The sequence below is a fragment of the Trichomonas vaginalis genome, chromosome V, assembly GCF_026262505.1.
Source record: "Trichomonas vaginalis G3 chromosome V, whole genome shotgun sequence".
Lineage (NCBI taxonomy): Eukaryota > Parabasalia > Trichomonadida > Trichomonadidae > Trichomonas > Trichomonas vaginalis.
This window is the reverse complement of record NC_067207.1, coordinates 27,102,585-27,116,011: the sequence shown is the minus strand read 5'-3', so window position 1 is coordinate 27,116,011 and position 13,427 is coordinate 27,102,585. Positions and strand designations below refer to the sequence as shown.

General features: G+C 30.1%; 4 protein-coding genes across 4 annotated transcripts, besides 2 other annotated features; 1 reads left to right on the top strand and 3 right to left on the bottom strand.

Annotated features, from left to right (window-relative positions):
* Window positions 1–122: 122 nt before the first annotated feature.
* Window positions 123–2,351, top strand: TVAGG3_0411020 (uncharacterized protein; the record flags this gene model as incomplete). The annotated part of the gene is made up of 1 exon (XM_001317009.2): window positions 326–1,258. The coding sequence occupies one exon, from the start codon at window positions 326–328 to the stop codon at window positions 1,256–1,258; it is 933 nt and encodes a 310-aa protein (XP_001317044.1).
* A 1,608-nt stretch (window positions 2,352–3,959) lies between these two features.
* TVAGG3_0411010 (mismatch repair protein Mlh1B (MutL-like protein)) lies at window positions 3,960–6,529 on the bottom strand (the record flags this gene model as incomplete). Its single annotated transcript, XM_001317008.1, has 1 exon — window positions 4,131–6,458. The coding sequence occupies one exon, from the start codon at window positions 6,456–6,458 to the stop codon at window positions 4,131–4,133; it is 2,328 nt and encodes a 775-aa protein (XP_001317043.1).
* A 207-nt stretch (window positions 6,530–6,736) lies between these two features.
* Window positions 6,737–8,375, bottom strand: TVAGG3_0411000 (poly ADP-ribose polymerase family, member PARP family; the record flags this gene model as incomplete). The annotated part of the gene is made up of 1 exon (XM_001317007.2): window positions 6,805–8,370. One exon carries the CDS (start codon window positions 8,368–8,370, stop codon window positions 6,805–6,807), a length of 1,566 nt encoding a protein of 521 aa, XP_001317042.1.
* Window positions 8,376–9,947: 1,572 nt separating this feature from the next.
* On the bottom strand, window positions 9,948–10,723 carry TVAGG3_0410990 (uncharacterized protein; the record flags this gene model as incomplete). The annotated part of the gene is made up of 1 exon (XM_001317006.2): window positions 10,047–10,691. One exon carries the CDS (start codon window positions 10,689–10,691, stop codon window positions 10,047–10,049), a length of 645 nt encoding a protein of 214 aa, XP_001317041.1.
* A 101-nt stretch (window positions 10,724–10,824) lies between these two features.
* Window positions 10,825–10,861: a mobile genetic element.
* Window positions 10,862–12,037: 1,176 nt separating this feature from the next.
* Window positions 12,038–12,075: a mobile genetic element.
* Window positions 12,076–13,427: the final 1,352 nt, after the last annotated feature.

Below are 13,427 nucleotides of genomic sequence, written 5' to 3'. Positions count from 1 at the left end.
TACTAATAATAATATGAGCCTATATCCATAATAATAAACCTTAAAGTTTGAAAATACAAAGTGAACTTTATAAAATTGAATAGAATTCTTTCAAATTTATTTCAATAGAGTCAGTATCGTTCCTCTCAAAAAGGATAAATCATTGGTCGGTCAGAACCCTAAAATAATGATATATATGAATCTTCTATTCATATTGAAATGATTCCAACAATTACAGCATATTATTGTTCGTTTCAATGTCACTTTTGTATGATTCTGTAAAAAACAATCACATTAAAAAAGAATTGGATTTGTGCATCAAATTATCATTTTGACATCGATTGCAATGTCTTGGGAGGATGTATTTCCAGGATCATACTATGCTATGATGTATAGTGGAAGTTCAAGTCCAATTTCAACTGACGACCTCAACTTTTTTATTTCAAGCTGTAATTTTATTCATTTAGATCCAAATGGTGCCGTAAGAATTACACCAATAAATGATGATGTTAAAACATTTGTTACTTCAAATAAATTTGAATCATGTTCATCTGGTGAACAAAAAGGAGGTTCTCTCTATTCTTCCAATAAAGGTCAAATTGTTCAAACAAAAAATTCATACATAAAATCAAATTCAAAAGAAGGAACATCATTTTTCACATTTGTTTCAGATATTGCAAATTATAAAAATCAAGCCAATGAAACATCAGTTTTTGATTGTGGTAATTCAATTCAAGAAAGCAGAGTCACGACGCACATGAGAAAAGGGTTAATTATTATGAATCAATGTAATATTACGCAAAATAAAGTCACGAAAGATACAGGAGGTTATCAAACACAGGAAGCAAGTTCCGATTCATATATTACATGCGTGAATGTCATTGATAACAAACAAGGATCTATTTATTTTAATTATCACTCAAACTTAAATTTTAAAATCACATCATGCAATTACGTAAGAAATAATGGTGGCGATTCACTAATTTATTCTTTGAGATCTGATCTATACATGAATTATTGTTATATTCAAAATAATCAAATTCATGATGTATTTGGTTTTGATTGGGGATCATTAACATTTGAAAATTCAAGAACAGACAGTACTTCAGCATATGGTGAAGACCCAAAATATATAAATACAGGTATTTCTTTTGAAACAGGATGCCCTCCAATCATAATTTCTATAACACCTAATAGAATGAAAGGCAACAAATATATAATTTTATCCAGATTTAATAAGTTACAGATTATTCTGCTTATAAAATATAAATTATCTTAGGAATATCAATATTTTTTGAAGTTATATGTCATATATGATTTCAATAAAAAAAGTTCCAATAATATTTTTTATAATAGTTTTTGATTATATTATATATCAGCATATTCTGCAGCGATTCTTTTCTTCAACTTGTTTCATGTAGTTCTTCATTTCATCATTGCCATATTTGTTTGCAATATCAAAGAGAGTTTGATAAAAAAATGTTGAATTCTATTAGGAAATAGTGAATTCCATGAATCAAAGAATGATATAATTATATTAAGAATGCTTTGATAGGAAAGAAGACAATATGAATCCATTAATGAATACTTTGAATAAATAATAAACTTCATAATATGAAATTGAATGAGTTTAACTTTCACTTCAGCACCATTATCAAACAAAAACCAAAGAATTCGAATATGATTTAACTGAATTGCAACAGATAGAGGGCATTTATTGATTGATAAAGAAGTTCATTATTAAATATTGAACTTCATGAATTTAGCAATAGAATATACTAAAATTTAAATGAATGTCATTTAACTAAGAAAGATTTCATAATTACACAAAAGAACAAAGTTAAATGATAATGAACTACAGTTTTGTTAAGGTCTGCTCCTGCAGCTGCAAGAATTTTTACAATATCTAAAGAATCAACTTCAATTGCAATCATTAATGGATATATATAAATAAATTAAGAACTTCATTATTAATTATATAGAATTCCATGATATTAAACCGAATGACATGAATTCCCAATGAACACCATCAATTGTAATATAGAATAACATTATTCGAGTTTGAATTCCATAATAACAAACATGATTTTTTGAAAATATGAGAAATATAAAACAAAATTGAATTTTATGAAATAACATCAAATGTAGTGAATTAAAAGTAGATTCTATAATAAAATAATTAATATATATAAATAATGAATGCAATAATTATTAAATATAACTAATAACTTATTAACTTCAGCACCTCGACTAAGAAACCATTGAACCAATTCTATAGATTTCATTCTGATAGCAATGGCAAGAGGAGTGTAATAAATTTAAAAATGTATTTGATATATTTAAATAGAACAAGAATTATAAGCGAATATAATGATAATATAGAGAATTCCATTAGTGTAAATAGAATGTCATGATAAAAACAAAGAATTTTTTGAATGATAATGTGAATTTCTGTTTCATGAGCTAAATGAATGACATAAATGAAATAATTAACGTCATAATGTAATAAAATGAATACTCTCATAAATATAAAATGAATTTCATAAGATATAAAAATAATATAATGAAATTATGAAGTATAAGCATTACAACTTCATTGATATCAAAACCTTTACTAATCAAGTAGTTAGCAACATCAAAGTTTCCCCAGTTCATGCATTCCGCAATTGAAATCTTCTCTGTTGGAAAGTTTCTTGTCAGCCAAATCGCAAGATCTATGTGATGATATCTTATGGCAACATGGAGCAGATACTTAAAACGCTGTCCGTCTGCTTTCATTACTGTAATGATGTTCATATTTCCGCTTTGAAGTGTATAAACTGGCGATTTTTGAGAGTATTTGGCTTTTTATCTCGCAAGAAGTTAAAACATTTTTCTGATCCATGTCTACATGCACAATCTATCAGTGAAAGCTTGTTTTCAGTCATATTGACATCCAAATTAGGGTATTTACTTTGTAGTTCATCAATTTTATCATTACAAATCAAATCAAATGGACTTTCTTTCTTATACAAATTAATTAGACTTTCCAAGTCAATCGATGGCTCAAAGTTAGAAAATTTAAATCCTTTTGAGCATAGAATTGTTGCAATGTTTTCATTTTCTGGAAGATAATTTAATTTGAATTTTGTCAATATTTGTCCATAGATATCTGGATACATAGAATTTTTGATAGGATAGCACATAGATGCATATATCTAAGAAAAATAAGGCTGTTTCCGGCGTTATTTTTTTGGCATTGATTAATGAAAAAATTTCTTTTGAATTTGTAGAAAAATTGCTTGCAGTAATGTCTCGTATTAGATCATATGCTTGCTGTGGACTCTTAAATACGGCGTCCAATTCAATCTTTTGATATGAAAAATCCATTTTATTTATGATGTCACTTTTATTTTATTTGAGATTGAGAACATAAAAATGTTTTTTTTTCAGCACTAATTGTATAAAATATAGCATAAAAATAAACATTACCGATAATTATACTGCGCGCCTTCAAAGATAAGATATTACTTTTTCATGATGTTTCAATGAGCGGAGTTTTTTCATTACTACTTTTTGATCCATTATCAGATCCAGATGATTCAAGACATTAAACAACATCAAGATTGCCTTTAGTTGATACATCAGTGAGGAGAGAAAATCCTTTATTTCTTTTTGCTTCTATACAGCTCCAGCAGAAATTTGATGATTAACAACTTCATGTTTACCAATGATAAATGGATTTATATTTTCATTTGACTTTTTGTTTTCTATACTTTTTTACAATCATATTTGATAGCTTTTCTGCAAATTCTTCATTAAATCTATTGTGTTTGGCCATCATTCGCATTATATGGGCAGTAATTGCAATAATGCCTTGATTAAATTTTATTTTTTCATTCATTTGGACATAAATTATCAATTAAATGTATATAACAAATTCTCAGCGGTATACATAAACATCAAATTGATTTTAAATTAAAATTTATCAAACAAAGACGCAACAGTCAAAAGATATATAATAACAAAAGCTTGCATATGAACATCAAATTGATGTATAGTTTTATTAATTTATCATACAAAGAAGCAAGAATATAAAGATTTATATTCATACATAAATCTTGTACATAAACATCAAATTAAGATTTATAGTATATATATATATCTTTTATTTATTGATTAAATTTATCAAACAAAGAAGCAGCAGTATACAGTTTCATAACAGATTCAGTTGCATCCATTGAAGCTACAAAAGACTCCTCTTTCATCACAGGAAGAACCAAAGAACCAATTTGATTCATCAGTTTCATTTCGACTTCTTTGTCATTTCCATCATCAGGAATTGGCGAAGAAACAGACGCAATCTCATCAATTAAAGTGGACAAACATTGTATCTCATTCTCCCAGTCAACATTGTTTACAATATTGGAAAGAAAGAGAGGCATTGCAGAATAAGTCGGTCTGTAATTAGAAACAATGCTTGGCATCGAATAAAGTTTCCCATTTTCAATGGAAATAGAGAAATAGTCCATGAGCATTGCAGAATTGTTTTCCAGTGTTTGCACAGCTTTTTCACCATCATTTCCAAGTATAGAAACAGTCTGCGCGATGTCAATTGGTTTGTCTAATCTCAATTGTGGAAAATTCTGGAATTTGTCCAAAATCAATTTGACAAACAAGTCTTTGACAACTCCAAATGTGTTGCAGAGATAAAGTCCATCACCAAAAGAGATCAAAAAGTTACTGATATCACAGAAACCAAGGAAAGAATGGCCTTTCAGGATTTCTGTAAGTGTTTTTGAACTGTTTTCGGTGAAATTGCGTCTCATCTCTAGAACACTTTGGAGTTCGACGTTTCGGAATGGTTTGGCAATGACTGTTGGTGGAGTGAGAAGCTGTTCAAGGGTTTTCATGCCTTGTTCGGCTGCAGATACAACTTTTGGTTTGTATTTCAGCTCGGCAAAGAGATTGTAACGAGTGTCTGACGTGGATGACTTCTTAGGTGCTTTTTCTGTGTTTAATGTGTTCTTTTTAACACTTTTTGGCACTTTTGGCAAAAAGAATTGATTTTCATCGGAATCATCACTGAAATGAGTATTTTCGACAGGGATATTAGGCTTAGGAAGATCTTGTGTGACTGGTTCTTCGACTTTTGGCTCATTTTTGACCTCAGATTTTTCATCATCAGATTCTGAGAGGAAATTTTGAGGTTCTTGTGGTTTGTTCTCTTCAGGTGGTTTATAACTTGGTGGAGCTATAGGTCTCTCTTCTTCTTCGTGCTTTTCTGGTTCTTCATTTGTTGATTTTTCATTGGAAGGAGCATCCAAGAGCGGAAGGCCCAACATTTGCCTTGCTTTATCTCTTTGTGAGAGTGGTGGAGCATCTTCAGCTGGTTTCTGGCTGATTTGGGATATAAATTTGTCAATTTGAGGAGAATCAGTTGGTTTTTGTGAAGTTTTATGTGTCCTTTCTTTCATTAGCATCACAGGCCTCGATCCTCTTCTTTGTTCTAGCGATTCTTTGATCTTTTTATGGATTTCTTCCCCAATTTCGACTTCGCCGATAAACTTGACGGTTTTTTTCGATGGGTGAACATTCACCTCTACATTTTCTTGTGGCATGACTAATATGATGAAGTAGAAAGGGCTGACACCCGATCCTACTGTCTCAGAGTATGCCGTATCGATGGAATGCTTGAAGGATTGGCATTGAACAAGCCTGCCATTTATAAATATGGCGTTCATCTTCTTCTTAGAAGAGAAAGAAGGGGCGCTAAGGAACATAGTAGCTGTAACATTCGGATACGGAGAGAAACTAAGCGTAAATATCGACTTTGTATCTTCAATATCGAATAATAATTTTAATACGTCTTCTGTTTTTGAGCCACCGTAAGTTTGGAGCATTTCCTTTCCATTAGATGAGAGTACAAAGCTTAATTCTGGGTATGTAACTGCGTATTTTGCTACTACTTCGTAGATTTTTTTCGCATCTGTTGTTGCTTTTGGTCTTGCGTTGAGTCTGAGTCTATTATTGTAGAAGAGATCGCGTACTTCGACCGTAGTGCCTTCTGTTGCCGCTATGTTCTTGAGATCTGAGGACATTTTTCCGTCGGAATATTCAGCTGAATATCCGTATTCTTCTTGGAAAGTCTTTGTAGTGATAGTTACATGAGCACAGCATGACATTGAGAATAATGCTTCGCCTCTAAAACCGAATGTTCCGATGGTTCTAAGATCATTATATTTATGTAGTTTGGAAGTTGTATGTCTTGCACACGCGAGAGGCATATCTGATTTGCGTATTCCTGTTCCATCGTCTTTAATTTGGATTAAACCGTACCCTCCGTTCTCTATGTTAATTTGAATGTGATCTGCAACGGCATCAATGGAATTTTCGAGCAATTCCTTGACGACATTAACTGGCTCAGTGATAATTTCACCCGCTGCGATCTTATGAATGACTGAGTCGTCGAGCTTCATAATATATCCAGGTTCGCTCATTCCAACTGAACTTGAGGTTATCAAAAACATATTATAATATCCATATATAATCATACTTTATTAATATTATCCGCTGTATTTCCAAATTCTTTGGTATTTTATTTTTGAATATTGTTTAAATATAAAAATTATTTGATATTTCAACTAAACTTAACATAAAAATATCATTTAGCACACCAATATGCGTCATTTCAATGATAAAGAAATAAAATTTTACATTTCAATAGTAAAGCTAATTACTATATTGTCATTAGACGTTAAAACAAGTGCGAGTGGGTTGGATCAATAGAGTTTAAATTTTTTGTCAATTTTATTTAATTTTAAACAATTTTATAATACAATTCAATCATTTATTAAGAGAAGCGTGATAGTTGAGGATATCTTTCAACTTTGGAACACGTTCCAAAGGTTTCTGGACAACATCGTATGAGAAATTTGCTCCGACGAACAAAAACCTCACAACAATAGCCTTTTCGTTCATCAATGTGTAAGCTCTTCCGTGGTCTTCCAAATCAGGAACTTTTGCAACTTCGCAAAGACCAACAGCTTGGAGTGAATTTCCTAACGTGCTTCTTGCGTATTCGTTCTGGACATTCTTTACGTAGTTAAGTGAAGTCAAAAGTTCGGAGGCCAAATAAATTCCAGATCCGAAAACTTTTCCATTTTGTTGCATTTCGGTTCCTGTTCCGTTCTTTAGACCATTTCTGATGATGGAGTGCCATCTGTCACCTGTAGATCCATGCCAAAGGAAGAAAGAACCGTATTTCGCTTTCAATGCTTTAAATTCGTTTTCTCTCTCTTCAGAAGCCATGAGAGTAAGGAATTGGTGACGAGTTGGGAACTGCTTGAGTCGTAATTCGGGTGACAATTCGTATAACTGTGACTTGTTCGAGAGAATAATCCAATTTAATAGTAAAATCGCTTTATCTCCAACGAGATTTGCCAATTGGTGGTCGTCATTGGCTCGTACCATATCAGAAACAGTTGGTAATCCGTTGATAATCTGTCTCATTTCATCGTCTGTGAAATTATTTGGTTTTGGTTTCAGCCAGGCAGTTCCCAGAGCGGTAGCGAAGCAAGATATCATAAGATCTGCCACGTCCGGGTCGCGCCTGATCTCTTGGAGAAGGCTTGTGCCAACACCAAGTTGAGTAAATGAGAAATTGCATAATTTGTTTGAGCAAACTGAAGGTTTGACTGTTGCTTCTGAGAGCTTCTTGCCACAGAAGCAACAATGATCTTGTAAACCGATGAATAAATCACATATTTCAACGATAAAGTAAAGTAATCTACATTCTTCAAATTTGCAGGGCATTCTGGTACTAACATCTGCTTTTTGACCTGTCCTCAGGAAGCTTCTTGCATCATTGATCTTGTTTCTGCAGAGAACTAAAGCTGTTTTGGCTCTTTCTGCCGAAATTCCTTCTTTAGCAAGAAGCTTGACAAGTTCTGGGTCGGCATGACCGGCAGCATTTAGTACGTAGCCTGCAGCGCGATAATTTTGTTTTGGTTTATAATCTTTGTTGAAGAATTTTGGAATTAAGTCAACAATTAAAGGACGGCCGATAAATTGAGATTTGTAAATAGGGTGCTCGAATGTTATTTGTGGAGGTGTCGTCCAGTCGTTGGAATTCATTGTAATTGTTAAATTAAGTAAAATATCATGGACAGAAAAGCCGTAAACAACTTTTTGAGCTAAGGGCAAGAATGATGATGGAATATTAATGATCATACGATTATCAGATGAGTATGCACTCCAATTTGGTAGGTAATGAGAAAAGGATTCAATTTCTTTCGTAATAAATGTATTAGATGACTCAGAAACCAATTGAACTAATTCATCACTGGATGAGTCTTCTACTTCCTCTTCTTCTTCATATACAACATAAACTTCTTCTTCTTCGTCACTCATTTTTTTGAAAAATCAATAGATAAAAAAATTGACATTTGTCAAAATTTATTTAAGTTGTTTTTGAAGTAGTATCATTTGACATAAATTTCAGAATAATTAAAAACAAAAAATAAGGTTGTTAAACGAAAAGTGACAATATCATCATTTTTCCTTGTGTTATAGATCGCTTTCTTTCTGGGCGTTATGCCAGAAACGAAAGAAATGATTGGTGCAGCCTAATTTCTTGTTCCAACTGGCAACTATCTTGTATAATATAATTAGTTGTATTGTCAGTTATTCTCCCACATTATTCAATTTAAAATCAACTTCGTTAATTTCAATCATATTGCAACAGTACCCATGTATTGAGATTACTGTCAAAATTCACATTAAAAATCGTAATTTTGAATCTCGAGACTAACTTCACCAATTTGTAAACTATTGATAATCATACTTGTTTGAAGAAGAAAAAGAAGAAAATCTCTTTAGTAGAAGAAGAACGTCACGCTTTCATTTCTCAGCTCCTTCAAGCGATATATGGAAGAGATTCTATGATCCTGCAACTTATGACAAATTTATTAATAAAAGTCAAACAGTCACTGAATTCAGCCACGTCTTTGTTGATCACGTTCTTTTCAAAAATTTTAGTCCACAAGGTGTTATTAGAATCACTAAACCAACTGATGATACAAAAGTTCTTGTTTCAACTTCTTCTTTTTTTAACTGTTCTTCTAAAAAAAGTGAAGGAGGATCCATATATCTTTCATCAAAAGGATCATTTGTTCAATACAAAGTCTGTAGTTATGAATCTAAATCAGTTAATTACGGATCTCATTCATGCATTGAAGTGACAAATGATGATAACCACAAGAATTTTGTTATTGAATCATCATTCACTCAAATTACAGGAGAGTCAGCTGTTTTATATCATTTATATGGATCTCATCTATTTTCATCAATAAATATCTCTGACTCAAAACTAGTATTTAATGCAGCATTTAGTAGTGTTCCATCTTCTCTTTCAACAACAAATTTTAGTAATTTCGATAATATTTCATCAAATACACAATGTTGTTTTTATTATCACTATCATACACACAATTTCTATTTTTGTAATGTTATTGATAACAAAGTTTTAGAAAATGGTGCTGGAATTTTCCTTAATTATGGTACATTTACATTAAATCTTTGTTTCTTCAAAGGAAACAATGCTACTTATTTATTTACTACTGCACCAGATTCATCTCCAGGTACTGTAAATGATTGCCATTTTGAAGATAATATATTCGGGAATAATATTGAGAATTCAAAGGAAATGACAAAATTAAATCTTTCTAATTTACATTCTACTCTTTTATGTAATCCTCCAATTAGAAATAAAAAAGATTCTATTCATATTCCAAATATTACTTTTTCTAATTTATTTTCTGATAAACCTTCTTTATATCCTTTTAAACATAAATCTTAAGTTTCTCAACCACATAACCTTATGAAAGCCACCTGAATTCACAAAGATATGAAATTAAAAAATTCAAACCTTCTGAAATATACATTTCAACTTCATACATTTTACCTCTTACATTTTTAAAGCCATTCAAGTTGTTTAGTAAATCAAATTAGGGATTAATTTTTGTAAACCAAATTTAAATTCAAAAAAGCGTAAGAATAAAATAATATCATCTGTTTATACTTTAAGCTTATTCTTGCTTCTGCTTCTTCTGAAGAAGTTGGTTTAATTTCTCACCAAGTGGTGTCTTGATAAGGATGGCTGGTGTAACAAGAGCAAGAACAAGGCAGAATGAGAAAATGCCGAAGAAGCAAACAACCTTATTAAGGAGACCGAGAATGATTGCCAAGATGATGAAAGCTATTGTATCAACTGGGTTCGGGCAAGCAAATGTAGCGTAAACATAGAATCCGAAACGCCAAATGAGAAGAACTGGCTTCCATGCAACAGCGAAAATTTCTTCAAGTGTACGGATGCGGTCTGGAGCGTTATCAGCAAGCTTTGGAAGCTCAGCAAGATAGAGCTTCTTAACATGGATGTGAGCATCGAAGCAGTAGAAAAGTTCGAGAATTGGAATGGCAATAATTGCGACAACGAGATTTGGAATGCTTGAAGCAAGAAGGAGAGAGAAGAGGACAATTAAGCCAATAACTGTAGTCAAAATGGCTACGAAGAATTTGATGTTGTGAAGGAGTAAAGCAGCTTGAAATTGTTCAATGAACTCTTTGTATGGTGTGAATGCTTTAACAAATTTGGCTTGGCATTCCTCTGGTGTGCAGCCGGCATATGGCTGGAGATTGTTCTCAATGAGTGTATTCTCTCTATTAAGTCTCATGACTCAAAAATGAACCCGTCCGATAATTTTCCTCTCAATGCATACTTTATTTCAAGTAATCTTCATTTCATTACCAAAATTTTCCAAATAATGATAAAGTTGTAATGAGGTATGTCATGTTATTTTGGGTCTGTAATAAACAGAAATTCATCAAAAGTGACAGCTCTCAATTTTTTGACATTTGTAAATTCTAAATTGAATGAGAAAAATGAAATAATACTAAGCATAATACAATATTCTAGATTTAATTATAATTAGGAAAAAGTTAGTTTTGAGAGTACTTTTCATAGGCATATAGAATGAAATCTTCTGAAAAATAATATCACATAAACTCATATTATTTTCTAATATATAACTATTTTATATAAAAATCAAATTCAATGATCTTAAAAGCGAAGGATAAACCTCAAAATTTACGAATATAATGAGTGGGAATATAATGCTTATCTATCATAAAACCATATGAAATATCAATTTTTGCTTTACGCCTAATTTTTGACGACAATTAGCAAAAAATGTTAAATGTTAACACTCAGTCCATTTGAATATGAAAAATAAAATTGACTTTGATTAAATGTTTTTATTTATCATGCAATTCTTCTTGCGACCAAAGATTTGAATAAAAGTTCAAAAAATAAGATAGCTTAAAAAATAATATACGGTAGTGTTTACTAATAGATGAATAGTATATAAATTCTATTAAAATGGATTTGATCCAAAAAATATATAAAATTTGATCATAAATAAAATCGTTTTAAATTACTTCTTCATTTAAATTATAACAATTATTTTGGTTTTATATTTTTTTGGATCAAATCCATTTTAATAGAATTTATATACTATTCATCTATTAGTAAACACTACCGTATATTATTTTTTAAGCTATCTTATTTTTTGAACTTTTATTCAAATCTTTGGTCGCAAGAAGAATTGCATGATAAATAAAAACATTTAATCAAAGTCAATTTTATTTTTCATATTCAAATGGACTGAGTGTTAACATTTAACATTTTTTGCTAATTGTCGTCAAAAATTAGGCGTAAAGCAAAAATTGATATTTCATATGGTTTTATGATAGATAAGCATTATATTCCCACTCATTATATTCGTAAATTTTGAGGTTTATCCTTCGCTTTTAAGATCATTGAATTTGATTTTTATATAAAATAGTTATATATTAGAAAATAATATGAGTTTATGTGATATTATTTTTCAGAAGATTTTGTGTTCTTCTTCAAAATTTTATTTTTTTATTAAAAAGAATCTTTACAAAATATACATTTACTTTAATTAATATTTAAAAACGTGCTCTATCAAAAGTTCCAAAAATTCAATATTTTAGCTTTTCTGAGGTGTCACTTTTGATGAATTTCTGTTTACAACAGGTCCCCATGAAAAATTGTGAAATTCTAAATACAGTATGGGGGTTTTTTAACGTGGATTTTGTTTTAGCGTGGAACCGTTTTTGACCGTAGAGGTCGAAGGTTCAAATCCAGATTTTCAATTTTTTCCAAGTTGCATCTCAATGAAAATCCACGCTAAAACAGTCTAGCGTTATCTGCAAGTCCTACGAACAAGATCTCAGCGGATATAATATCAAATACATGTATGGATGCATATATATGAAATACTAATAAAATTGATGTTTATTAAAAAATATTATAATTTATTTCTTCTAAAGTTTTTATTTTATAGATTAATACATAATATCAATCTATATTGTATATCATTTTATCATTCAAAAGGAATAATAATATCAAATTAAAATTAGATCATTGTTTTTCTGAGCAAGAATGTCAAACATTGAAAATAATGTTTATTTATTTCAATTATAAACTAATTATACGATAAATATTCCCATTTATGCATTCTATTTTCTGCATTTAAGAAGATCACAACATATTTGACTAACATTAATAGTTTAGTGTAATAAATCTATACAAGTTCTGAGTATTTGTGATTCACACACTTTTTCATGTAAATTGCAGACTATTACAAAGAATCTTATTATAATGTATTAACTTTTGAGATATTGTGATGAAATATTTATATATTTCAATCATAATTAGGTATGACATGATATTTGTCATATAAATATCTATGAAAATTTACTTTAATATGTTTCTAGATGCATCTCAATGAAAATCCACGCTAAAACAGTCTAGCGTTATCTGCAAGTCCTACGAACAGGATCTCGGCGGATATAATATCAAATACATGTATGGATGCATATATATGAAATACTAATAAAATTGATGTTTATTAAAAATTATGATTAAATTTTTCATCAAACTTCTTATTTTATTATAATATCAATTTTTACATAATAATGTATTTATTATTTCTTCAATCAAAAGTCTTAGCAGACAATGTATTTAAATTTATTTTTTTGATTAAAATGATATTAAATCAAAATATTGATATATAATGTCAATGTTAATAAACGATATGATAAATTAGGTAATATAGTATTTTTATAATTGATAATATATTTTTATAATTGATACATAGTGAGTTATGTTAAATTTGCTTAAATATATATATACACATGCATGTGATATTATATCCGCCGAGATCCTGTTCGTAGGACTTGCAGATAACGCTAGACTGTTTTAGCGTGGATTTTCATTGAGATGCATCTAGAAACATATTAAAGTAAATTTTCATAGATATTTATATGACAAATATCATGTCATACCTAATTATGATTGAAATATATAAATATTTCATCACAAT